The sequence below is a fragment of the Mizuhopecten yessoensis genome, unplaced genomic scaffold (genome assembly GCF_002113885.1).
Source record: "Mizuhopecten yessoensis strain PY_sf001 unplaced genomic scaffold, ASM211388v2 scaffold213, whole genome shotgun sequence".
Classification (NCBI taxonomy): domain Eukaryota; kingdom Metazoa; phylum Mollusca; class Bivalvia; order Pectinida; family Pectinidae; genus Mizuhopecten; species Mizuhopecten yessoensis.
Genome location: NW_018403434.1, coordinates 165,027 through 190,071, shown reverse-complemented (window position 1 = coordinate 190,071; position 25,045 = coordinate 165,027). Strand labels below are relative to the sequence as shown.

Sequence of the window (25,045 nt, the reverse complement as noted above, 5' to 3'; positions counted from 1 at the left end):
CTTCACGTGATGTCCCTTTAACGTCCTCAGCTAAGGTTATTTAAGGACGTGCCTCCATGTGTGTTGTATATAAGTGTGCTTGCGTGTGTGTATGCAGGGAACAGGGTATGTTGGTGTGGGAGTAAACAGCGGAGAAACCATACATACACATGTGATAGACTAATGTCAGAATGACGGACACATCAATAGATGGACTCAAAGCGACCAAACCGGATTTAGAACCGTTGATCTTTAATTCAGCAGACAGACAAAATGTCGACTAAGTTGTGGTAGCTAGATGATGTAGACTTTGAACTACTGTGTTGTCCCGAACTAGACCTGCTGTATGTGTGAGTACCAGCAATCAATGTACGTGTTTGTCGTGAAGAAACGAATCTCAGAACAAGCGGTTTGTATCTCCTGTTTGCTAAAAAATGCTACTTACGAACGATATGCAAGTTAAAAATATTATTAACATAGATATATGAACGCGAGTGTGTGTTTACTGTGTTATAGTATTTTATCATTTTTTCATATTATTCCCAACAAGTGATTGGCCAGGAGTGCATCACGTGTTCACAGATGAAAACCGATATTGACTTGGAGCGCGTGATTTTTGTTGAAGGACTGGGTGTTTCTAAAAAAGGAATTATGACGTGTCTCCGAACAACACACCGTCCCGCTTCCGAAGTTTTATTTGTTGTGTGGGTTTTTCCGATTGCTTACATCACTGTTTTGAAAATAATAAAACAATTGTAGCCTTTAATTTCGGTCGATACCTGGATTTCGACCTCAGCCAAAGGCTATACTTGAATAATACCCGATATGTGATCTCTGACGTACAGGTTCGTTCCAAAACGTTCTCTACGCTACCGTGTCGATATAATACAGACTGCACGACTTAACTGGTCAATCACGTGTTGCCATTCCTGGTTCATCTGTAGATACGATAACTTGAAGTATATCTAAATCCATCGACCTTTTTCAACCTGTCGCTTAGAGCACGTTTGTATGATGACGCATATAGAGCAAGCTTATACTTATTTATGGGCCCCTATCTACTAGTATTTCGATGATAATCGCCTTCTTAATGTATAACTATAATTAAAAACTTTCGATTACGTCACCTATTGTGTTTACAAACTGACTAGTTCACCTTTTCAACCGCTAGGCGTTGGATAAGTTGAGTGACTTTTGGATAAGTAGTAACCTATTCATACTATCCAACGGCTAGCGGTTGGATATTTAATGAATGGATCACCACTTATCCACGAACATATCGCAGCCTCCCAAAATACACACACATACACTACGAGCATGCATCTTGCACACAGGGGGGCCGTCCTTAAATGACCTTAGCTGTTAATAGGACGTTAAACAAAATCAAACAAACAAACAAACCACTTATCCAACAGGTCACACAGGGTCATATCAAACGTAACCAGAATGCCCATCTGTTGAAAAGGGTTTGTAGACACAAAAACAGATAAACAAAGAAAACGATAACAAATAAATATGAAAGATAGTAAATGTAATTTTAATTCCAACTTTAATACCTGGTGGTACACGGTAATCAGCCGTTGTAATATATACACGTACAATGCACTTAGCCGAAGTTTCCAGTTTTCACAAACACATCCGCTTTACGTATTTCACAATATATATTCAAACAGGTATTTCCACCAACACATCCCCTTTACGAATTTTGATGCACGAATTGCTGTTGCCACCGATACCTGTGTCCTCACTGTGACCAGACGTTTTCCGTTTCGTGCCTTGTATAACAGAGCAGGCTACTTGCTCCTGTTCCACACCGCTGCGTTTGTACGCGCGGACCGCATCCGAACGATGTTCGGTTTTTTCACATCAGTTGTTCAGGAACGGATTCTGGTCGTTTACTGGTAAATGTCGATTGCGTAATAAAAACATCGTCAGCTGAACTGAACAACTTGGCACAGTACACGAAATGACATTGGAAATATTTGACAGGTACCTTTGTCCTCGGAACACCTCAGCTCATATCAATACCATTTGGATCGCATTTGGATACCATCGGCATTTACTAATGTCTTGGGGTAACATGTGTTTGTGTCAGTGAGTGCATATTACAAGTGTGGACAACACAGGTAAACAACTCCATTCACTGATTATCCAACTGTCCACCTATACCAGGTTTAGGGGTCCAATTGGGATATGAAAGTTTTTAAGTAGGATAAATCCCTCGCAAACGTTGGTTAAGTGATTTGGAAGCACCCTGTCTCGGGCCTATCGGCACTCGACAGGCTGAGCTTCCAAATCACTTAACCAACGTTTGCTCGAGATTTATCCTATACCTAAAATATTCTTTTGGCATTCACCGCTTTCTGCCAAATTAATCGGCTGCAATTCAAAATTGCTAAATTGGGTTTAGTTTGATATAATTTTACTAACAGCTAAGGTCATTTAATGACGTGTCTCGATGTGTGTAGTGTATGCGTGCTTGCGTGTATGCATGTAGGAGACAGAATATGTTGGTGTGCTTGCCTCCATGTGATAGCGCGGATCTGATGCCTACTTAATAGTATTATCTCACTGAAATACCATGCCGAAGGCACCCAGCACAGCGTTCCGCCCGGTCACATTATACTGGCAACGGGTGAACCAGGTGTTTTTATTCCTCTAAATGCTGAACGTTAAGCCGGGAAAAACAACTACCATTATTAAGGACTTTGGTATGCCCCGGCCTGATGATAGAACCCATTGCCTTCCTCACCTGGGCGAACGCTAAACATTAAGGCTATACGTGCGGTGTTGCCAAGCAAGGCGCTAGGATATAAAAGGTAAGTAGAAAGAAAGTTAAATGATATATATTTTGGTCGCTTTGGTATCCCCAAATAGAGGACACCAAAGCAAATCCCCAATTCTGCAGGTTTCTTTCTCATTAGTCGCCTCCTACAATGCATGCAGCGGGTTACAGCAGGTCCATTCTTTTCCCGATACCCCACCTACAGGGCTAAAATTGTGATTGTAAACTGCTGACTGCATTTGAAAAGTGTCGTTACTTAGCAACCGTGATAAAATGTATCAATTAAGAGACTATTTAGTCCAGCCGATAAGAGCCAAAATCATAAGAATTCTGCACTTTATGATTAAAACATGAAATTTGGTACATAGGGTCTCTGATTTACACTGGTCATTTTAAGATACTGAGGCATTCGAAAAAATACTTACTTCCGGTAAAATCCAAGATGGCCGCCATTAGTTTAAAAAATCTAAATATGAGGTTATATATTATATATTTAGACAGAAGTTAAATAATAAGATGGTATATTTTTGTGTTACCATTTGTGTGAACATTATCCAAGATGTACATCGGTCATTTTAAGATATGGAGGCATCCGAAAAAATACTTACTTCCGGTAAAATCCAAGATGGCCGCCATTAGTTTAAAAATATATTTAGACAGAAGTTTAACAAAAGGATGGTATATTTTTGTGTTTCCATTTGCTTGAACATTATCCAAGATGTACACTGGTCATTTTAAGATATGCGACATGCGAAAAAGAAATCCTAACTTCCGGTAACATTCAAGATGGCCGCCTGAAGTTATATAATCAGTCTACAAGGAGACTGGCTGAGTGGAAGTGGTTGGGTTTCTGTGCTCATTGAGGCACATGTTGCAACATCTGGAATGGCCGATTCGTTCCTGAAAGCAAGCAGTATTAGGAGAACAAGATATGCACACCAAGTCACAGCAGCATACCTTCACATTCTTCAAGAAAAGGCTAATGTGGAATTTTCTGAAAACAACATGCTGGAAGACCATCCTCTTGATTTAATAATATGGAAAGAGATAAGGTCAGCATCATCACATCAGTTCAAATACTGGAACATGGTACTTGATATGGAAATCACAGTCCTTCTCTTTGTCAGAATTAACAGGGAGATGAATTTTGCCCTATACGTTGATGCTCTGAAGAAGATAATCCATTGGTCCTTTGCCTTCAATCATGTAAGCTATGCTAGATGGTTGGCAGTACATCTCCGTGATATCTGAAGAATTTCAACGTGGTCTCTTTATTGTAAATTAAAAAAAAGACCTGAAAGTCTTCAGCTATAGCTATCGACCATGCACATGGACAAAATAATACCACAGGACTGACAGAAAACCCTGGCGCATTGCGCATGCGGCGATGGGTGGTTGCAGGTCCAGAGACTTGTAGAAGAGTTTGAAGCGGGCATGGGCGGGCAATCATGATGTCACATTAGAAGGGTTCCGTCATCATGAACAACAATCAGGCTACCAAATCAAGTTTTTGAATGACGTACATCTCTAGTCAATGGTTTGAAGAGTTCGACAATCCGTTCTTGGAAAGAAGTGAGGACTTATTAGTTCTGTATACAAAGGAAATTGCCACTACAAGCATGGTGAAGACTGTACAGGAAATAGAAAAGCATGGGAGAGATAAGCTTCAACAGTTCATTGAAGAGAGACTGATAAAAAGAACAACACCTGTATTTCCCCCAATTAAAAGGAACAAGCTTGCCTGATTCCAAGAGGGATCATTGTGAAAAGGGGTTCACAGAAACTGCAAACGATTCAGAACTGTTCATTATTCTCGAGATTGTATATCGCCTGTCAAACAAGGAATGGAAACCTTGAAGAATTTTTCAAACTTGAAAACCAAAGTTGCTCCCCTTCCCTGTCAGCAAACAGACAGCTTCGTCACACATCCAAATCGGACCTCATGAAATGCCTCGAGGCAGAAACTCCACAGAAAGAAGACCACCCTGTGGTACAGGCTGGTGTTTTTAATGGTGCTGCAATGAACCAGATACATGACGTCAAACGTGTTGATGTTGTTTTTGACATCTATATTAAAGGGAGCTTGGCACCAGGATTGAAAGAGGGCCTGGAATCAGGAGACGTGTCAATGGTGCGACTCCTCTTCCAAAGAATTGGTTTGATTTTCTTCGTAATGACAACAATAAGACAGAACTCTTTCAGTTCCTTGTTAGAAAATTTCTACAACACAAAGTGAGATTGCCCTGATCGTGAAGTCAGAGGGGACCTGGAAGTAATAACAGCCATTTGTAACCACTAAGAGACAGACAGTCGAATGTTTGTCCATGTAGAAGACATGCATACAAATGGATATCGAAAGGTGCTACTCCGTACAGTAGACACAGATGTTGTAGCATTAGCCTTGTCAAATTACAATGAGATTGATTTGGACGAACTCTGGATTGGTTTTGGGATAGGAAAACATTTCAGACTTCTTCCAATGCATGACATGGTAACTTCTTTAGGCATTACCGTTGTTCCACGCCTTCACGGGATGTGACACTGTCTCGTCATTTTGTGAGAGGGGTAAAAGGTCTGCATGGGATACATGGAGGAGTGCATATCTGGAACTTATATCAACATTGCTTCATTTAAGCAATTTACCATATGAGCTTCACCGATGAGGACATGAAGGTCATAGAGCGTTTCGTTGTTCTGATGTATAGCCGTAGTAGGGAACTCATGTACGTCAATGAGGAAAGGAAGCAATTATTCCCTCAAAAGAGTCGCACTATGGAAACTCTACCAACTACCCTAGATTCTCTGTTGCAGCATGCAAAAGCACAGGGACGACACTTCCAGATGCAGCTACATCAGCACAGAAACTCATTAAGTGGGGGTGCAAAAAACATTAGAATGCACTGCATTATGTTTGTGTGAAGGAAACTGTGTTCGTGGTGTAATAGTGGAATAGTGGGAAAAGGTAATAAATTATCTTAGTGTTACACTTTTAAGAGGGAAGTGGTTAGTAAAGTTTGACCATTTGAAATACACAGTTTTGTGTTTGGAAACATTTAGATATTCAGACCTTGATAAAATATTAATGTGCATATCCTTGTCCTTATACATAGCGCAATTCATTTCTCTTAAAGTGTGCGTGTATGTGTTCTTTTTTCGTGTTAATCGAGTAAGAGGATGCCTTTTTTTAAACAAACCTTTATCAACATGGCGGCCATCTTGGAAACTTAACTGGAAATGGTGGCCATTTTGAAAAAAAAATGTGTAGATGATATTTAAGTATTTTGCATCTCCTACCAAGTAGTGATCTAAATACAATAAGCAGTTATACATTTTATACACATTTTATGTAACAAATACAAACTTTCAATCCTTGAAATGGCGTGTTGCCACCATCTTGGAAAAAAACGGAAGTGACGTTTTTAAGAGATGCCTCCATATCTGAAATTGATGAATACCTCTAATACAATGTTTATACCAAATTTGATGCTTTTATCACAAAATGCATTTTTTTCCTCTTATCCGCTGTGCTAATTGGAGCGTACAGAAAGCTATTAAACACATGACATGTAATATTCGTACCAAGTGATATTCAAGGTTCAATGAGCCGCCTACGTGGTGAAATTGGGTTCTATGGCTATAAGTGGGAGGGGTGTGGATGTGTTTACGAACATTTACGAATGTTTTATTTCCCAATCGAATTTCTGAATATTGTTTATTGAAAAAAGTGTTATCATCAATATATTGGAATTTAGATATCTGTTACTAACGAGAGAAAANTGACGTCACAATTACATGTCATCACACTACAATAGTAACGTGACGTCACGAAGTACACAAGATTGGTGGACAATTTGGCGTAAAATTTTATTGTGGCCTGTTGAGACTCGGTTTTAATATTTTTATTAGTTGGTCTTCTTTCGTTTCTCTTAAAATAGTGTCTGATGAAAATAGTTGATACAAAGGTAATACATTAAATTTATCTCCAGCACATTCATGAATATGTTTGTTAACATGAAGATTTCGTAAAGAATCAGTTCTAGTTTGTTGTCTATGTACAGTCATACGTGTTCTGAGTTCATTACCGGTTTGACCGATGTAAAAATCACCACATTTAGAACAAACGATTGCATAAATTACATTTTTTGATTTACAATTCATATTTACCTTCACAGTAAATTTCAAACCATTCTTGAAAATAAAAGTATTACACTCGATAATCATAGGACATGTAGCACATCTTGGTGTCTTACATTTGGATACTTTTGGTGTTACACAAGAATTATCAAACTTAGAACATGTCAACATACGTTTCAAGTTTTTAGGTTGGCGTCTACAGTGTAAAATAGCATGTTTATTAAAAATGTTTCTCATACGCCTGCTACTTTGCTTTAACTCTTCACATTTGTTCTTTATCACAGGAAACATATTACAATTCCGTGGATTGAAAGTAGAAACAAAAGGAACTAACTTTGATTCATCCTTTAGTTTTTGTAAACGGTTAGTAAAGGGTCCCTTTTCAATAGCTTTCTGTATACCATGTTCTATTATCTCAGTAGGATAACATTGAGCTTTAAGGTATTGCTTTAGTTGACCGAGTCTAGCAATTTGAGCTTGTTGGCCACTGACGATAGTGACAATCCGTGAGGCAAGATTAAAAGGAATGTTAACTTTAGTGTGTTTACTGTGGTTAGAGTAAAAATTGAGATAATTATGTGCATCTGTAGCTTTACAATATAAATCCGTTGTAATCTTATTTGAATCTAGTTGACTATTATTTTGTACATATACAGGTAAATCACAACACACGCTCAGTTCTTACAACATCACTTGATCGTATCCAGTGACCACCTGCTGATACCCTACCTACCATGCAGACGGCGCGTGACTTTAATTAGTCTCAAATTACTTAACGCCTAAGGCGGTCGATCTCGCGACCCAGGTGTGATTTCAATTAAGTACAATTAACAAGGTGATACGGGTCGTTGACTGAAGGTGTAACGGGGCATTTAAGCTGATACGGAAGGTGAGCTTTGAGAATTAAGCTGATACGGACCCGTATCACCTTTTGAGCCTAGGGAGAACCCTGAATTTTTGTCCCTGGTTCTCACATCCCAAGCACCTAATACTTGTAATTTTGGCATTATTTCCTTCCACGTGTGTTTGAGTATGTTTGTCGTTTCCTTTTTTTAATTTGAATCGCAATAAAATGTCAAGGAACAAGGTCCAGGTACTATTTTTGTGCGTATATATGGTGAGGTCATCAGATTTAGGTCAAAATGATATATTTATTGTGTAAGGATACTAACCAAGGACAATGACTCTCGTCTTATCAATGAATGGCATGCTTGTATTTCGTTTAACGTCCTATCAACAGCTAAGGTCAATAGAATGAGCGGCTGTGTGAAGTGTAGTTAATATGTGTATTTGTTACCGGTATCGCTGTGTAAGTAACTGCAGTTAGAGGGATGTAGTGAACCGCGCACACACACAGACTTCTGAACTTTAGATACAGAATATCTGTTAAAATACAACTGCCTATTAAAGGTAGGTGTTTAATCAAGATAATTAGGAACGAGACCCGTGAATACAAGTCAATTTAACCACAGGTAAGTCGTTTTATATAGTGTGTACATGTAAACAAAGTTGTGTGTGTGCCTTACAAGCGGCTATTTAAGGTAAACTTACAGATTTGAAAGTTTACGAGGTCAATGCTTCAGATCGAAAGAAACTTGTCTCCGTAGTTAAACTATAGAGTGCAATCTATGATTAGTAACAAGAGCATGTATGTTATAGGCCAGAACTGGAATGAAATAGCATACAGCAACGATCTAGTGTGGACAGTGTTAAAGTAGACGGAACGAAATACATCAGAATGTTATGAATGCAAAGCATCGAGAGTTATTGTTTTCCAGAAACAGAAACTGTTCGTATATCTCCGTCATGCTAATTGAAGTGATTACAGACGTATTAATGTTTCCAATTTTATCACATTTTTTACACTGTGACAGACATAGTGTAAAAAATAATTCTTTTGGAATTGACTTATCGGTAAGGTCATTTCTAGTCACTCCAGATTTTCTCCTCAGATACAGATGAAGTGACGGTAGAATAAGTCTTTGTACAATTTTAGTTCGTTTTCATATGATGCTTAACTTTAATCTAGACAGGTAGCAATTATATTGACAATGTGCTTTTCTTTAAGTCACAAAACTTATGTCGTATAAACACAATACAGATCCGTTTACATCAGCCGCTTGCTTTATCTTATTTACAGCATCACTAACAAGGGCGACAAGATTTTCCGATTATGAACTTCTCATTACGGGATAGTAACATACCTACATCCCAGTCCCCTTTTGTTAACAACTCGTATATAATTTGTTTTTAAAGGGATTGTTGAGAACGTCATTTTTTTCATGATAAATGTTGAATGCTGACGGCCAAACTTAAAAAACAACGGGTTGTGAGAGACGTAGGTCGGTGAGAACTACAGGCAAATTGTGGTCGCCCCGAGGATCTCGTTGGGAAATATTTAATCTCTCTGTTCAATATGAATGTCAACGTGTGTATTGTGCTCATTAGTGTTCTTTACGTTTTTTATTTTATCATATTTAACGCTACTTTCATCAACTTTAAATTTGTTTAGAGAAAGGTATTCATTTACATAATATTTACATTTGCATGGCAATGTCACTATATAGCCTCTTTGAAAGCTGTGTCGTTGATGGGACTTTAATTACCATGCATCACAAGACATAATTCTTAGCGTATTAATACAACACTGACCGGAACTACAATATCCAATATAAATAAACAAGACGGCTGCTGAAATATGTGAGATTTGACAACGTCATTGTAAATTTACGTGCAAAATAAAAAATAAAATAAAAAAACACTTTTATTACAACGAAAACAAGACCAAGGTCTGCAATATCGCACATCGGTTGAAATCACCAATGCCGGCAATGGAAACAATTTTAACGCTCATGCAATTTATCAGAAATATCGTCTGCTACACTGCACTAATCAACAGGGGTTCGTTATAAATGTCTGATATACACATATTCTATAGACCTACTGACACATATGTTACAAACCTACTGATATGAGTCACAGCACACATAAACATTTCAGACATTTTGTAACGAACCTGTGCTCCGTCGCAAGATCACTCACTTCAAACGCTATCAGTTTCACGCGTCTCGCATCCACGGTTCCTGATTTCTGACGACATGTCAAATAACGAGGCCGTTATAGAATCTACCGACTGTTGTAAGGTTCCCATACAATCAACAAATAAATTCACGCCTGGATTCTTCACAAAATGAGCAAAGAGAAAACTTCGAATTAACTTCCAAAAATAACTCTCTCGTGGAGGGCAAGGTCAGATTTACGGTGTTCACTGTATTTGTCCTTGCGCGAAATATGTTCCGGGGAAAAATCCAAACAATTTGAAATCTTACTTTCAGCTCAGAGTTCTTTTGATAAACTTAAATCACCCTATAGACATATCATACGCTATTGTATTGATATTGAATTATGGATTAAAATTGAAGTGTTTGTTAAAATTTCAAAGTACCACTTTGTTCGCCAATCAGCACGCGACAATACGCTGTTCAAACTATTGAACGAAATTGTGTGGACTGTCAATAAGGCCGGCATTTTTATATTTTAATTATAAATTATAAGTTAAAAAAGAACATAAGAGGCAGAGAAAACGTAAGTATAAGCATTGAACTGTTTTTGTTTGGTATTTATGATCTACTTGAATGACACAGCTTTGCAAGCAAACAACTCATAATGCGCTAGCTTGCAAAGCTGTGTCATTCAAATAGATCATAAATACCATACAAAAGCAGTTCAATGCTTAATTGGGTCATGAATATTTTTTTTGTTTTTTACTACATGTACCAATCACGTTTGACTGTGACACTGTATATACAAAAACCTTATTACATTTGTTTTGTTTAATGACAAGGGTGCTATAGTTGTAATACTCCTATTTGTTCAGTCGTTCTTTTAGCTCACTTGGTCCGCAGAACCATGGTGAGCTTATGCCGTACCGCAGCATCCGTCGTCCGTCACTCCGTCCGTCAACTTTTCCTTTGAAAAGCTACTAGTCCGGAACGACCCATTATATTTCGACTAAAGACTCAATTATGTATAAACAGTGGGTGTGTCTTTAAAATCCTTCTTCTAACACAAGGATTTAGGGAGTTAATCCTTGTTTGGCCTGAATCATCCTTGGGCCAAGGGTACTCCATTTTGTATAAAATGTGGGTGTGGCCCCCCTTGGGGCAGAGGGACGGGGCCAAATAGGAGAAATAGAGGTAAATCTTTAAAATCCATCTTCTACCAAAGGGATTTAGGGATTTCATCCCAATTTATTCTGGGGCATGCTTGGGCCAAGTGGACTCAATTTTGAATAAATGGTTGATATGGACCCCCTGGGGATAGAGAGTTGGGGCCAAATAGGGGAAATGGAGGTAAAACCCTTTGAAATCCACCTTCTACCATAGGGATTAAGGGAGTTTATCCCAATTTGGTCATGAGCATCCTTGGGCAAACGGGACTCACTTTTGTATAAACGGTAGGTGTGCCCTCTGGGGGCAGATTGGCGGGGCCAAATAAGGGAAATATCTTTCTTTGCATTAATGTCATTCATGTCATTATTTTGGAAACGTTTTAGCGGCAGCTGTCGGTGAAATTCTAGTTAACAAAAATGTCTCCAGTCGAGGGGAGAAGGGGAATTCTCGCTTTATGTACCTAACTTCTTTGGAATACAAGCACCGGCATTTATTCTGAATCAAAAACATCTTCTAAACCAACATCCTTATACACGAGTTACCTTTTTAACGTATACACCTTTTGACATCGCACTACGTGCGTTTTGAAATTCTCCCTGCGGTACGCTCTCAGTGCGTGAATACTCTAAAAATGGTTCTTTTTATTCAAACCCGACTATGAACAGAAATATCTCATTAGATTTATATATTACCCTACGTATTGGTCTTGCTTGCGATATATTGTGTAAATTCAAAGCAACAAAAATGTGCTATCAGACTCTTAACTGACACAGTGTTGTCGGTGGACAGCGTGGTACTGTGTATGGATTGCGCTATTTCGGTCGTAGCTAATTTTATCACCGGCTTTTCCAAATGATAAAACTGACCACACTTGACGTTGTATTCAGGTCATGTCATTATCAACTACGTAACCTTTCGTTTGGAGATAAATATGTTCAATATCTACTCGATTTCTAGGGGGTTATTTGACTAAATAGCCCATTCAATAATTAATAAGTAGGTATCAGTAGATCGATTTTAGTTTTCTCATTGTCGACAAAGCTGAAAACATAGTCCCATTTTTCTGAAGTTAGTTTACTTAAAAATCATCCCTTCAGATTCGTTAAGTAGGCCTGCCAACACACAAACACACACACACACACACTCTCTAATTCATGCCGTAAAATGGGGGGTTATGTGAGGCCCTTGGCGAATCAGGGTTTTGTTTTTTCTGTGTTTTCTGTTTAAGTGGACATCGAAAGAGATAAGAAACAAAAACTGAGTTGCTTCAACACTTGGATTCTCTATCTTCTCTTACTGTCGGTTTTGTTGTATTCCTTGGCATCTGTCTTCATATGACCTTTGCTGTTTCTGTTGCGATGAAGATGACGTTTATCGGAAATAAACATATACTCAAGTTTGGTTTGGTTTGGTTAAGTATTGTTTAACGTCCTATCAACAGCTATGGTCATTTAAGGACGGCCTCCCCGGTGTGCGATATGTTCGTGTTTGTCTCCTTGTGATAGCACGGATCTACTCAAGTATCTAAAAAAATCATTACGTTGTTTTCTTGTATATCCAAATGTTTCTCTGTACGTTCTGTCTATTTCTTATATGTTTTTTTTTTATTCCGGCTATTGTGTACAGTTAACCCGTGCAGATTATTTATCAAAGATTATAGAAATGTTCCAAATAATTTAGATCCAAACATGCTTTCAAAAAAAAAATGCTAATAGTAATGTTAAGAATTGTTATTTTTTTCGCTTAGATTTACCTGATCAAAAAGGTTTTATAAAAGACCTGTAAAATTATAATCGAGCAACATTGCAATTAAATACAGATACTGCTGCCGATTTTAAATAGTCACCTCTCCGAAATACCATGCAAAGGCCATAAGTATAGAATTCCACTCGGTTACATTATACCGACAACGGGTGAACCAGTGTTGCCGCATTTCTGAACGTGAAACAGGGAATAACAACTACCATGTTTAAGGACTTGGTAAGTCCCGTGTCTGTATTCATGAAGCCGTTCTCATGCTCAATGATGGATTCTGTGCTCAAACCAACTTTCTTTAAACACTTGAAGCATGTCAAACGATCAAAAAGTCAAATGTAAACATTGAAAACAGTATTTGGCTTGAAGTCTCCTTTATATTTTTTCAAAATCATTGGCAAAATAATATTTGTTTATCAGCTTATAACCAGAACAAGAAATTAGGCTTGAGCACAAAATCCATACTTGAGTACGAGAACGGTTTCTTGAATACAAGCCCTGGTCTGGAGAAAAAACCAATTGCCTTCCTCACTTAGGCGAACGTTTGACATTAAGGCTAAACGTGAGGTATTGCAACGAAAGGCAAAGGGAAACTCAAATATAGTAATACATGCAAGCAGATATATTTTGATACCTCTGTGTCCCCAGACGGAGGACTTCAGTAACGTTCTCGATTTTGAGCTAGAATGACGATTCTGATGACATTTCTGTAGTTTCTTATTGATTTTATATTCAGCTGTTGATACGGCAGTGCCGCGAACACTATGACGGACCCTGACCATGACGACATGGGAACGAGAACTAGACCCGAAGACACTGAAATCGACATCATACATGCATATGAACTTCCTGTTGACCGTGGATGGGCGTGGGTCATTCTTGCTGGTATGCAATTTTTATATCAATTTTATACGAACAGGTAAACCTGTTGATATATAAATCATACGAAAAGAAAACCTTTATAATTCAGTATAGGACTGTTAAGTTGTATATACAGTCTACATGTATGTGTATTGTACGATTACGCTGGTATATCATCTTTAAGAAATATGTTATTGCACTCTATTATTACTACAGGTATTTCTGTTTTTATGCCAACTAAACGAGATACATGAATGAATATTCATATTTCCGCTGTAAAACGTTTTATTTAATGTGTAACACCAACAGCTATTACCGTGAAAGTCATTTATTATGCATTAAGAAGAAGCATGCGGAGTGTTCAAAGTAGTTTTTATTTATTTTAAGTGTAACTATAGGGGCAACAAGAATTTGATTTCTTACAAAATCGATGATATTGCAGGGATTGCCGTATTAGACGATGTTTAACGATACAAATGCTGTTGATACAGCAGGCCGTTTCTTCGTTTCTCAAAAGGCCCCAAAGGAGAAATCAAGATTAGACTTGCTGTGCCCTACTTCTTATATAACATATAGGGGATTGATATTCATACACACATAAATTGTGTGCTTATTACCCTAACATCAATGTTATGTTTTTCATAGCCACCACACTCATCACCACACTGTACGCCGGGATTTTCAAAAGTTTTGGGCTATTTTACGTGGAGATCCTGGATGTTTATAGCGGCAATGTTTCTACTACCTCTTTAATATCATCTCTACAGTTTGCCGTCTACTGTCTTACAAGTAGGTATATTTGTTTATTTCGTAACTGTAGTGTTCTACTATGATCGATACTTACTGTAGTGACACCTTACATACATAACGTCCATAAGAGTTGTCGCCCTTGACACACGAGATTTAGCAATGAGTGTTAAGCAAGAGAGCAGCATTAATAAATGTGGAGTTCCTGATTGAATTCGTCTGTGTTAAATCCTGTGGTTTAATCCGAAGATACCAACATAACAGTAACCCGTGCAGGTTCGGTTAATTAATCGTACGATGTGACTTATGTGGAGTCCGTGCAGAACTGAGGCTGGTTTCTTCTGTACACTGGGGGAAATTGGAGAAATCGATCATAGGGCTGATGTAGCCCACTGCATGTATCGTAAGAGACGACCATTGCTGCACCCCCGTCAGAGTCTTCTACCTTCCAGAGGACACTGAAAAGACCAATATAGATCTGCAACCCCCATTGAAACCCTCTAATTCTTTTTTGGGTTTTTTCCTACCTACTCTTTCTATCTTTTTCGTTCTGTTGGTGTCTCTTTGGATACTCGTCATTATATGGCCCTATTGCGACGACGTTTATCTCCGATGAATATATAAAATAATTTATTTTATTTGGTGGTTACGTCATCGAAACACCTGAGCTTTTTTGGTGCCAGTGTCCACGGATGTTTAGACCTTTTAAAGCCCTTTTTGAATATGCACCAGTGAAGCATATTACCTCATCCAGTCAAATGATTCTGATAACTGGCTAACCAGAGGAATCTGGGAAACTGAATTATCACTTAAAGAAAAGAAAGATAAGAAAGGAGAAGAAAGGCACACAGAAGAAAAAACAGTACCAGTTAGTGGCGGGGACCCCTTGCCATGTCCTAATAAAAAGACAACATTCCATCAGATCAGACCAGATAATAAAAAAGAATAAAATCTTTCATCCTCTTGAGGGTGAGATAGGGGGATCTCAACCCCGAGGGGGGAAGATTCTTAATTCGGAAAAGCATCGTGTTTGGTAACTTAAGAATATCCCCCCCCCCCCCCCCCGAGATTTGAGACCCCCCTTTCTCATCCCCGCGGGGGTGAATGATTATTTCTCTTACCCTGTTGTTCCTGTCCAAGTGTAAGACGAAGCATATTGTTTGTAAACAGAAACACGTGAATAGCGTATTATGCTATATGTATGCGTGAGACGGTTCACCCATCATATTTTAAAACATTTTAAAATCAATCCCGTCTTCTTCGATGTCAAATGTAAACACGACAAGATAAGCAGACGAACTTGTGTATGTGTGTGACCTCATAAAAGTAGTTCTTCTTCCGGGTCACATCAGTGACGTCAGGTTTATTGTGGAGAACGTGCAAAGAGCACTTGTAGCTTGTCTCTACCCTAGGGTGAGACAAGGAAATCTTACACCGGTAAAAGTAAGGATAAATCTGTCTAAGGTAAGAGAAATGCTTTTCTCTCATATCCGGTCATGTAAGATAACGCTGGCCATGTAGGATAACCATACTTACTGAGTCTATCTCACATGGGCTAATCACATCGCGTAGTTATACAAAAACTAAGGGGAGCAACTACCAATGTCAACAACTTACGTCGTCTGCTACAAGTGTATGTACCGTAAACATAAACAAAGACACGTAGTTTTACTATTTACGCTACTGAGTAGCCATCATAATAAGAAGTATCGTAAAATATGGAAGACATAATTTGACTTCTATTTTCAACTAGGAACTATATTTCTCTGCGCACTAAATTAAATGTACAGCAAGTAGCGATGAGGTTCAAAGATGGCGCTTAGAAAATGCCGTATAGAAAATAGAAGGTTGAATAACAACTAAACCATTGTTATCATGGAAATGTGGTGTTTTTTTGCGTGCAACGATGTTGTGGTTTGAAGGTATGGATAATTCATTTCTACTGCTATTTTTGTTTTTAAACCACGGAGAAAGTATTTAAAAAACTGGAAGATGCCGACCGTCTGTGGGCATTGAGAGGTGAAATCATTTAACGGTAGGTGTAGAGAATTCCTCCCTCGGGGATCATAATTGGGCTAAACCCCTCGGCAAAGCCTCGGGCCAATTTATGATTCCCTTGGGAGGAATTCTATATCCACCTCCAGTACATATGAAAGAGTCTTATAATCAATAATCAAGAGAGTCTGATTTGTTGGTTTGTTTTAACCGTATATGATTGCGGTATTCATGGATGGTGGGCATATAAAGGGATTGGTTTGAAAGTGCAATGTTACAGAAATGTTATCTCAGAACATCTCCCTATTTCTAACTACCTTTTTTCCCTAATACCATGCTAAGTAATACCTTACTTTCGGCTTCAATGATACACGTTCGCCAAGGTGAGGAAGGCAATGGGTTCTATCCTGTTCTGTTCAGGCCGGGATATACCAAAATCCTTAAAATTAGTAGCTGTTATTCCATTGCCTTTGACATGGTATTTCAGTGAGATAGCGCGGATCTGATGCCGACTTTATAATGCCACATGTATCTCAATACCATGTCAAAGACACCAATCAGATCCGCGCTATCACAAGGAGGCAAATACACCCTGCCTCCAGCACACGTATATACATGTACGCAAACACAATACATGTGGAAGCACATACTTAAATGACCTTAGCTGTTGATATGACCATAACCGGCACATATAATCATAATAAAACCTGGTCACATTTTACATCATGTAAAATTTTCAATGTGGAAATGGATGAAACAGGTTGATTTTGGTCACTTATGTGGCCAAATAGAGGACACAAAGCAAATCCTTCATTTTGCAGGAGGTTTCCATGTTGGTTGCCTCAGACAGTAAATGCAGTGTGTTATAGCAGATATGTTCTTTATCGAAATCATCAACCTGCACGGGAGTGGTGTGACTAGGTAACAAACGTTGTGTTACGATACTGTGCTATTTTGTCTTTTTTTAGCGCTTCCAATCATGACGTCACTGCTGCGTCATTGCAGTATCAGGTCTTGCCAGATAGCTGGTATCCTGATTACAGCTTTGGGATTCGGATTGAGCTCTCTAGTACACAGCTTGGACCTACTCATCCTCACACAGAGTATTCTGAGTGGTAAGTATCATATTCTGTCCATAAAACCTGGGAAGAGAATTCATTGCCTTCCGCAAGGCGCTAGGACATAAAAGGTCCCAAATAGCAATGGGGCCAGCACATTTAATTTGGTCGCTTGTGCGTCGTCAAATAGAGGGCACAAAAGCAAACCCCCAATGCTACAGGGGTTCGTTTCACACATTAACCGCCTTTTACGATACATGCCGTATGTAACGGCAGGTGTATTATTTGCTCGATCTTGACATGCAGTGGTTAAGACCATATGCAACAGTATCTACGTGTGACAGCGTAGAAGGTAGCAGCAACCCGGTAACACTATATCGGCAACTTGAACATTTACCAAAACGTAGAAGGTGGTGGGTTTTCCCTAGACCAAGAGCCCAAGTCGCTGAAATTAATGCATGTTGGACACTTCTTCACTTTCAGCTTTAACTGATTAGCCCGTTGCAATTATGAATTTAAACAGCAGAGACCTGTTCAAATATTTTCTTTAAGACGCACAACTACACATCACGGAATTAGTTTGAAGGTACCGTTGTTGCATATCATTACACATATTACAACGACGCATTTCCCTCCCGATGTGCTTCTGCACATCATGATATATGGTTTAACAAAACTGTGGTGCGTACTATCAATAGTATTTTGGGGTTTAACGTCCCCGCAGCAGCCAAGATCATAGCAGCACTGGTGACTAGCTAGGGAGACACCGCCTGAAACAGAAAGTAGATTAAAAAGAAAGAAGACAGGAAAGACGGGACACAAAAATGATCCTTTTGTAAACGGGGCAACAGATCAATTTTGATTTCTCCAATTCCCCTTCGTAGTAGAAATTGAATAAAACCCTCAATTCTGCAGGGGCCCCCACATTAGTCATCTTTTACGATACACATTCAGTTGGATACAGCAGGTTTATTCTTGATTTCTTCCTTGTCCCTTTAAACAAGACAACGAGTACACCCCAACACCCCACAGGATAACGTAAAGTAACACTTAAAAATGCCATGTGCCATTGACATAATTTTGTTTCAAAACTTTGCAAGAACTATGTAACGAGTGCTCGACTTCTGTGTTGACCATGCGTTTTGTATGCCCCCGCATAATGGGGGGTGGGGGGATGTGGCATATAGTGTTGCCCATATCCGACCAGATTTAATGTAAACACTTTTCTTCAAACTTTTTACAATGGTCAAGTATGAGTATACGTCGGACATCGTTGTGTTTCAGGGTTTCAAGGTCAGGGCCAAGGTCACGGTTGCTATATATAGAAAATCATCAACCGATTTAGTTTCATCACTCTAGTTACTTCATTTCTTAACAGATATTGATAAAAGTTTATACACATAATACCTCGGACGACGTTTTTGTGTGTATTAGATTTGTGTATATTTCAGGGTTCCAAGGTCAAGGCCAACACATTTCCAGGTATCAAGATCAAAGTGGTTGTAACTATTTATAATACAGTGTGATGCAATCTATATTCGGACAAGATGGCGGCGTGTTTACATTCGTTACGGCAAGTAGGTCAACTGTCAGACATAATAAATGCAATTCAGAATTTAAATACATAATGACAACTTACTTAGTACTTTGTGTCCTTTCAATCGAATGACGCTCAATATTCTCCGAGGAATAGATCGATACAGGCACTAAACATAGTCTGCAGTAATCTCTACCCAGATGTTCCTGGTTTCACAAAAAAAAAAAAGGATCTATGCTAGCGATTATCCAAACATGTTGATGTAGCTTTCTCTTGACTAGTAACCACATATTTTCGATTATATTAATATCTGGACTGGCCAGCTCATTGTCGCCATAGATTTTCATCAAGAATATCCTGGTATTTTTCTGCATTTATATTGCCATTTACTGTCGTAATAGTACCAACTCCGTGCCATGTTATGCATCCCCAGACCATAATAATAATAATAATTCGAGGTTCTTATATACCGCTTTATCACAACCTATTTCGTAGGTCGTCTCAAAACGGTTCACAAAGTAGTATCCGTTGGTATAGGGCCTTTGCAACCAGCCAATATCTTTCTCACCTCCCAGGGGAGCATACAGTCGGAGCTGATATTTCGGCGCTAACAGCTAGCATTCAACAAATCTAACCTGCCCAATCACATACTCATTTACAGCTGAGTAGACTGTAACAAGTTGAGTAAAGCATCTTGCTCAAAGATACAACACAGTGCCCTGCCGTGGCTCGAACCCACAACCATTAAAACTACCATGACTTGGTAACATGGTTTACAACGACGTGGCATCACTAAATAAGGCCTCCAGCCTTTGCCCCTTTTCCTCCAAACATACACACGGGAATCATGTCCTATCATCATTTTAGACTCGTTCGAGAATATCACTTTGTTCCAGAAATTATCAACTGTCAGTCATCTTTTTTCACGGTACCATGACAGGCGTTTTGGCGATTTATCTCCGTTAATACCAGTAAGGTACATTGAGCTATCGGTCTTTCTATCTGCTTTCATTAAATTTGTTTGTAACATCACCCAAACGGTCCTTTCTGTTACCTTTAACTAGTCGCTTCAACTTTCGACCACTTCGTGGTATGTTTTCTAAATTACCTCGCTGTTCGATTCGTTTTTTCAGACTCCCGATTGTTGATTTGGGTGTCCTAAGTTCTGACACATATCATAAAGTATGTCCATCTTCTAGTAATTCTTAGCAATTTCTTTTTCCTCAGAGCTCAACTCGTTTCTTTTTCGACCTATCTTATTTTAGCTGTCAAAATTTCAAGTGTCACGTGACATCAGCAGCCAATAATAACTTCTTAACACACCGACGTTTTTTTTATAGCACTCTGTTTATACAGTGACATATGTGAGTATTCCGCGCAACGTAAACATTCCGCCATCTTGTCCGAATATATATTGCACCACACTGTACATCAAACACTAAACTAATTTAACATGGCGGCGGGGGCATTCATATCTTACAGACATTTTCTAGTTGTATTCATGTCATCAGACTTGGTTTTGACTATGTGGCACTCAATTAATTGGTTAAACATATGTTTCAGGACTAGGAATGGCTCTAGTGTTCCCAACAGCCATCGTCTTAGTTGGGAAGTATTTTAAGGGACGTGCCGGATTGGCTAATGGCGTCTTGATGTCAGGGTACGCACTAGGAGGTGTTGCCCTGCCGCCGCTAATGCGGTACATTCTGGATGAGTACAGACTGGAAGGGGCTCTGCTGCTGACAGCGGGTATCATATTAAATTGTCTCCCTCTCGCGTTTTTAATACAACCAATAGATTTTCATACACAACAGCAACAAAAACCAGGCAAAACAGTAACACTGGAAGGACGTAGTGAAATAAGAGAACTTAGACTATATAAACCTAAGAGCGCGGTAAACCTGCCAAGCAACTGCGTCAACTCGGAGAGCAATAATGGTTATTCGACAGAGTTTAGTGACGGTCATCACATGCACCAGATGAGGGCCCTACTGTCGGATTACAATACCGATCTAAACATTGCAAGTGCTTCAGCTCCAAATCTCTCCTCACCTAAAAATGTAACAAATCATACTTTTACAAAAGATCAAAATACCAGCGATAGTCAGATAGACACAATAGCAATCAAATGTAACGTTGTGTATTCAGAGCCACGTATTTTCAAATACCTTAGTACAGGTGAACTCGCATATCTATCACAGGAGTTAGGATGGAATGCGTCAAGCGATCACAATTCGTCAAATTCATTTCGTGAGCTGAGTATAATAAAACGTGCAATTAATCATTGTAAATCTTGGCAAATGTGCAGCCCAAAATTGTGGAGGAATAAGGACTTTTTAATGCTTATTCCAATCTATTGTTTTGCAAGTGTGGGTGGAGAAACATCTCATCTATTTATACCATCTTTTGCGAAGGACAGGGGAGTGGAAAGCTCCAGGATAGCTGCTCTGGTTTCCATTCAGTTTATGTGCGACTTTTCTGGTAAGTTAAACTGTTGCTTCGAAACATTTTCCACTGGTAACTTTGTGCTATTCGATTGATTGCTGCAAAATGCTAAATCAGATGTTGCATAAAAATCGTCATTTGTTATGGCAATCGTATATTCTCGCTATTACAGACATTGTCCTAGCAGAATTATTGATAATAGCGTCTAACTGACCTGCTACATGTAGATTGCCTCTTTTCTTTAGTTCAAAGAGAACAACAATTCGAGATTCTATACTTCGTTTTTGATATAACACGTTTAGGAATTTACGCATTAAAGCAGCGAGAGACAATATAACAAATAGCTCTAAATTTACCCTCTTTTGTTATAGGGCGGATCTTAAGTGGCTATATTGCAGACCTACCAAGGGTCAGACGACCGCAGATTGTGATGGCTTCCCAATTGATAGCCGGTCTCATCATGCAAATGACACCATTGTTCCAAGTCTTCTGGTCACTAGTTATTTTCTCAGTTGGCTATGGACTTACGGCGGGGATCATATTTGTTTTGTTCCCACCGATTCTGTCGGCCGCCGTTGGTCAAGAAATGTTTCCAACGAGCATGGCGGTCATGATTCTTATAAAGGGTTGTTTTGTCAGTGGAATAATTCCTTTTCTAGGTAGGTAGATCACTCTGATAATTAGCAAAGTAATGATAATAAAATGCACATAAATACTTTGTCAGATTTTGTTCGATAATTTAAGGCAATTACATTTTGATGATAATCCCTACTTGTTTCGTTTACTCCATAAACCAATTTAAATTAGAAATAACAAAATGCATATATGGTAATTATTTAAAGCAATTGACTTCCTTTTAATATTAGTTATTACATTTCGATCATAGCACGTGTTTGGTTTGTTGACTCCTTAAACTAATTCTCATTCCGGTTTGCGCTATTTTAGGTTATCTCCGAGACAGCACGAACAACTACCATGCCACATTCCATTTAATTGGTGCTACTTCATTGACAACTGTCTTGTTTTTAGGACTGTTTGATAAAGTGGCTGCACAACATACCAAGGGAAGTTCTACCACCACTAACAGAGATGTGTAAATTACTTTTTGTTGATTATAGAAAGGCATTTGATTTCGTGAATCGTCAAAAATTATTGTACAAATTATTAAGAGAAGGTATTGATGGTAAAATGTAAACTATAATAAGATCTGTATATGAAACAGTTTAGTGTTGTGTGAAGTATGAAGGAAAATTGTCAAACTTCTTCACTTGTAAAACGGATTATTCCAGGGAGAAATTCTGTCGCCAATTTTATTTTTCTTATATGTAAATGATTGGCAAATGCACTTTTTATAAGAAAATTGTCCATCTAATAATGTACGCTGATGACATAGTCATTGTAGCAGAAACTCCTGAAGGTCTTCAAAAGATGCTAGATTCTCTTTTATATTATACTAACAATTGGGATTTAGGACGGGTCACAGTACCATAGATAATATCTTTATTTTAAATGGAGTTATCTCTCATCTTTTTCATTTAAAAAATAGTCTACATTGTGCATTTATTGATTTCTTAAAAAACATTGATTATGTTGTAAGGGCAATTTGTAGCTTAAACTAATAAAAGTTGGCGTTAAGGGTAACATGCTTGATATAATTAAAGCTTCGTATAGGTCTGTCAAATCAAGGCTAAACGTAGATAATGAAATTTCAGAAAGCTTTCAATGCATTACCAGGGTTCGTCAAGGTGAAAGTTTGTCTCCTTATTTATTTGTTATGTATATAAATGATTTAGAAAATGAATTTATATTGAATGGTTTTGATGGTATAGCAATTGATTATTGAAAACTGTATTTAGGTCCATACGCGGATGACATCACATTTTTTCCCGAGTCTATACAGTTACAGCACGGATTAGACATACTGAAAGAGTATTGTAACACATGAAAATTAAAACTGAATGTAAATAAAACTAAGGTTATGATATTCAGAAAAGGTGGAAGGGTCCCAAGTGACGTTAGATTTTTTAATGACGGTGGAGAAATTGAGATAGTGAATAGGTTTTCGTTTTTGGGCATTGTTTTTACATCGGGGGGTTCATATTGTGAGGCTCAAAAAACTCTGGCTGGCCAAGCTGCTAAATCTATATTCAAAATGGAAAAATACTTTTGCTAATTTATCGCCCAAACATATATGTGATTTATTTGATAAATTGGTAATGCCCGTGCTTTGCTATGGAAGCGAGGTATGGGGCTTCCATTTGGCTGAGGATATTGAACGTGTACACCTTAAATTCTGTAAAAGATTATTATATGCAAAGCCCGCAACACAAAATAATTTTGTTTATGGTTAACTAGGTCGTTTTCCATTAAAAATAACAAGATATTGCAGAATAATAAAATAATGGCTGAGGATAGTATGCGATTCAACAATCGATCTTGTTAGATCAGTATATAACATTTTGTATCAGGATACTAAACAGTTTTCCAAACAAAATTGGGCTAATGCGGTAAAAGAACTTATTTTTACTAATGGTTTTGGATACGTTTTGTACATGCAGTCTGTAGATCGTTTGTTTGTTTGTTTGTTTGTTTGATTTTGTTTAACGTCCTATTAACAGCTAAGGTCATTTAAGGACGGCCTCCCCTGTGTGCAAGATGCATGCGTGTAGTGTATGTGTGTGTATTTTGGGAGGCTGCGATATGTTCGTGTTTGTCTCCTTGTGATAGCGCGGAACTGATGCCGACTTTATAGTGCTACCTCACTGAAACATACTGCCGAAGACACCCAGCAGGACGCCCCACCCGGTCACATTATACTGACAACGGGCGAACCAGTCGTCCCACTCCTAATTTGCTGAGCGTTAAGCAGGAGTAGAAACTACCATTTTTAAAGACTTTGGTATGTCTCGGCCAGGGGACAGAACCCAAAGCCTTCCTCACAGGGGCGAACGCTCAACAAATGGCCAAAAGTGAGGCATTGTCAAGGGAGACATTAGGAAGAATAAAGTTATTTAGAAAGGAGAGAAGAGATAAGGTCCCAAATTTAGTTGCCTCTTACGATCATGCAATTGGGGGCAGCAGGTACAATTCTTACGCCCTACCTGCAGGGATAGATCGTATAGAAGCCTTTATGCATTTATTTAAAATTAGAATAATAGATTTTTTGTTCAAAATTGGCAGAGGGAATTATCTGGCTCTACTAGAGCAAGATTTCATGTTAATCTTTTAAATAATTTCGAATACAAACTATATCTCGACCTTGTCAACATAAAAAAGTTTCGTATATCCTCAACAAAATTTAGAGTCTATTCTCATCGTTTGAGTGTTGAGATAGGCCGTTGGCACAGAACGAACCCTATTCCGTATGAGAATCGTACACGTAATTGTTGTGGCGTCTTAGAGGACGAGTGTCATTTCCTAATGGAGTGTAACTTGTGTTCCAACATAAGACATATGTACATTAATAGGAGGTATTATCATCACCCAAAAAGACCAAAGTTTCTAGAATTAATATCGTCTACGAGCAGGAGTACATTGCAAAATATTGCCGCTTTCATTTTTGAAGCGATTGAGATAT

General features: G+C 38.4%; 1 protein-coding gene across 7 annotated transcripts; it reads left to right on the top strand.

Moving 5' to 3' along the window:
• Window positions 1-57: 57 nt before the first annotated feature.
• On the top strand, window positions 58-24,032 carry LOC110465390 (monocarboxylate transporter 13-like). Of its 7 annotated transcripts, none has more exons than XM_021521283.1 (7): window positions 58-329; window positions 13,562-13,710; window positions 14,332-14,475; window positions 17,397-17,543; window positions 20,587-21,504; window positions 21,840-22,127; window positions 22,414-24,032. In XM_021521283.1, exons 2-7 carry the CDS (start codon window positions 13,590-13,592, stop codon window positions 22,563-22,565), a joined length of 1,770 nt encoding a protein of 589 aa, XP_021376958.1. In that variant the 5' UTR covers window positions 58-329; window positions 13,562-13,589; the 3' UTR covers window positions 22,566-24,032. The 7 variants fall into 7 exon arrangements, with proteins under 7 accessions (XP_021376958.1, XP_021377364.1, XP_021376881.1 ...); XM_021521689.1 differs by having other exon boundaries at window positions 58-388; window positions 22,498-24,032; XM_021521206.1 differs by having other exon boundaries at window positions 58-388.
• The last annotated feature ends 1,013 nt before the right edge of the window (window positions 24,033-25,045 follow it).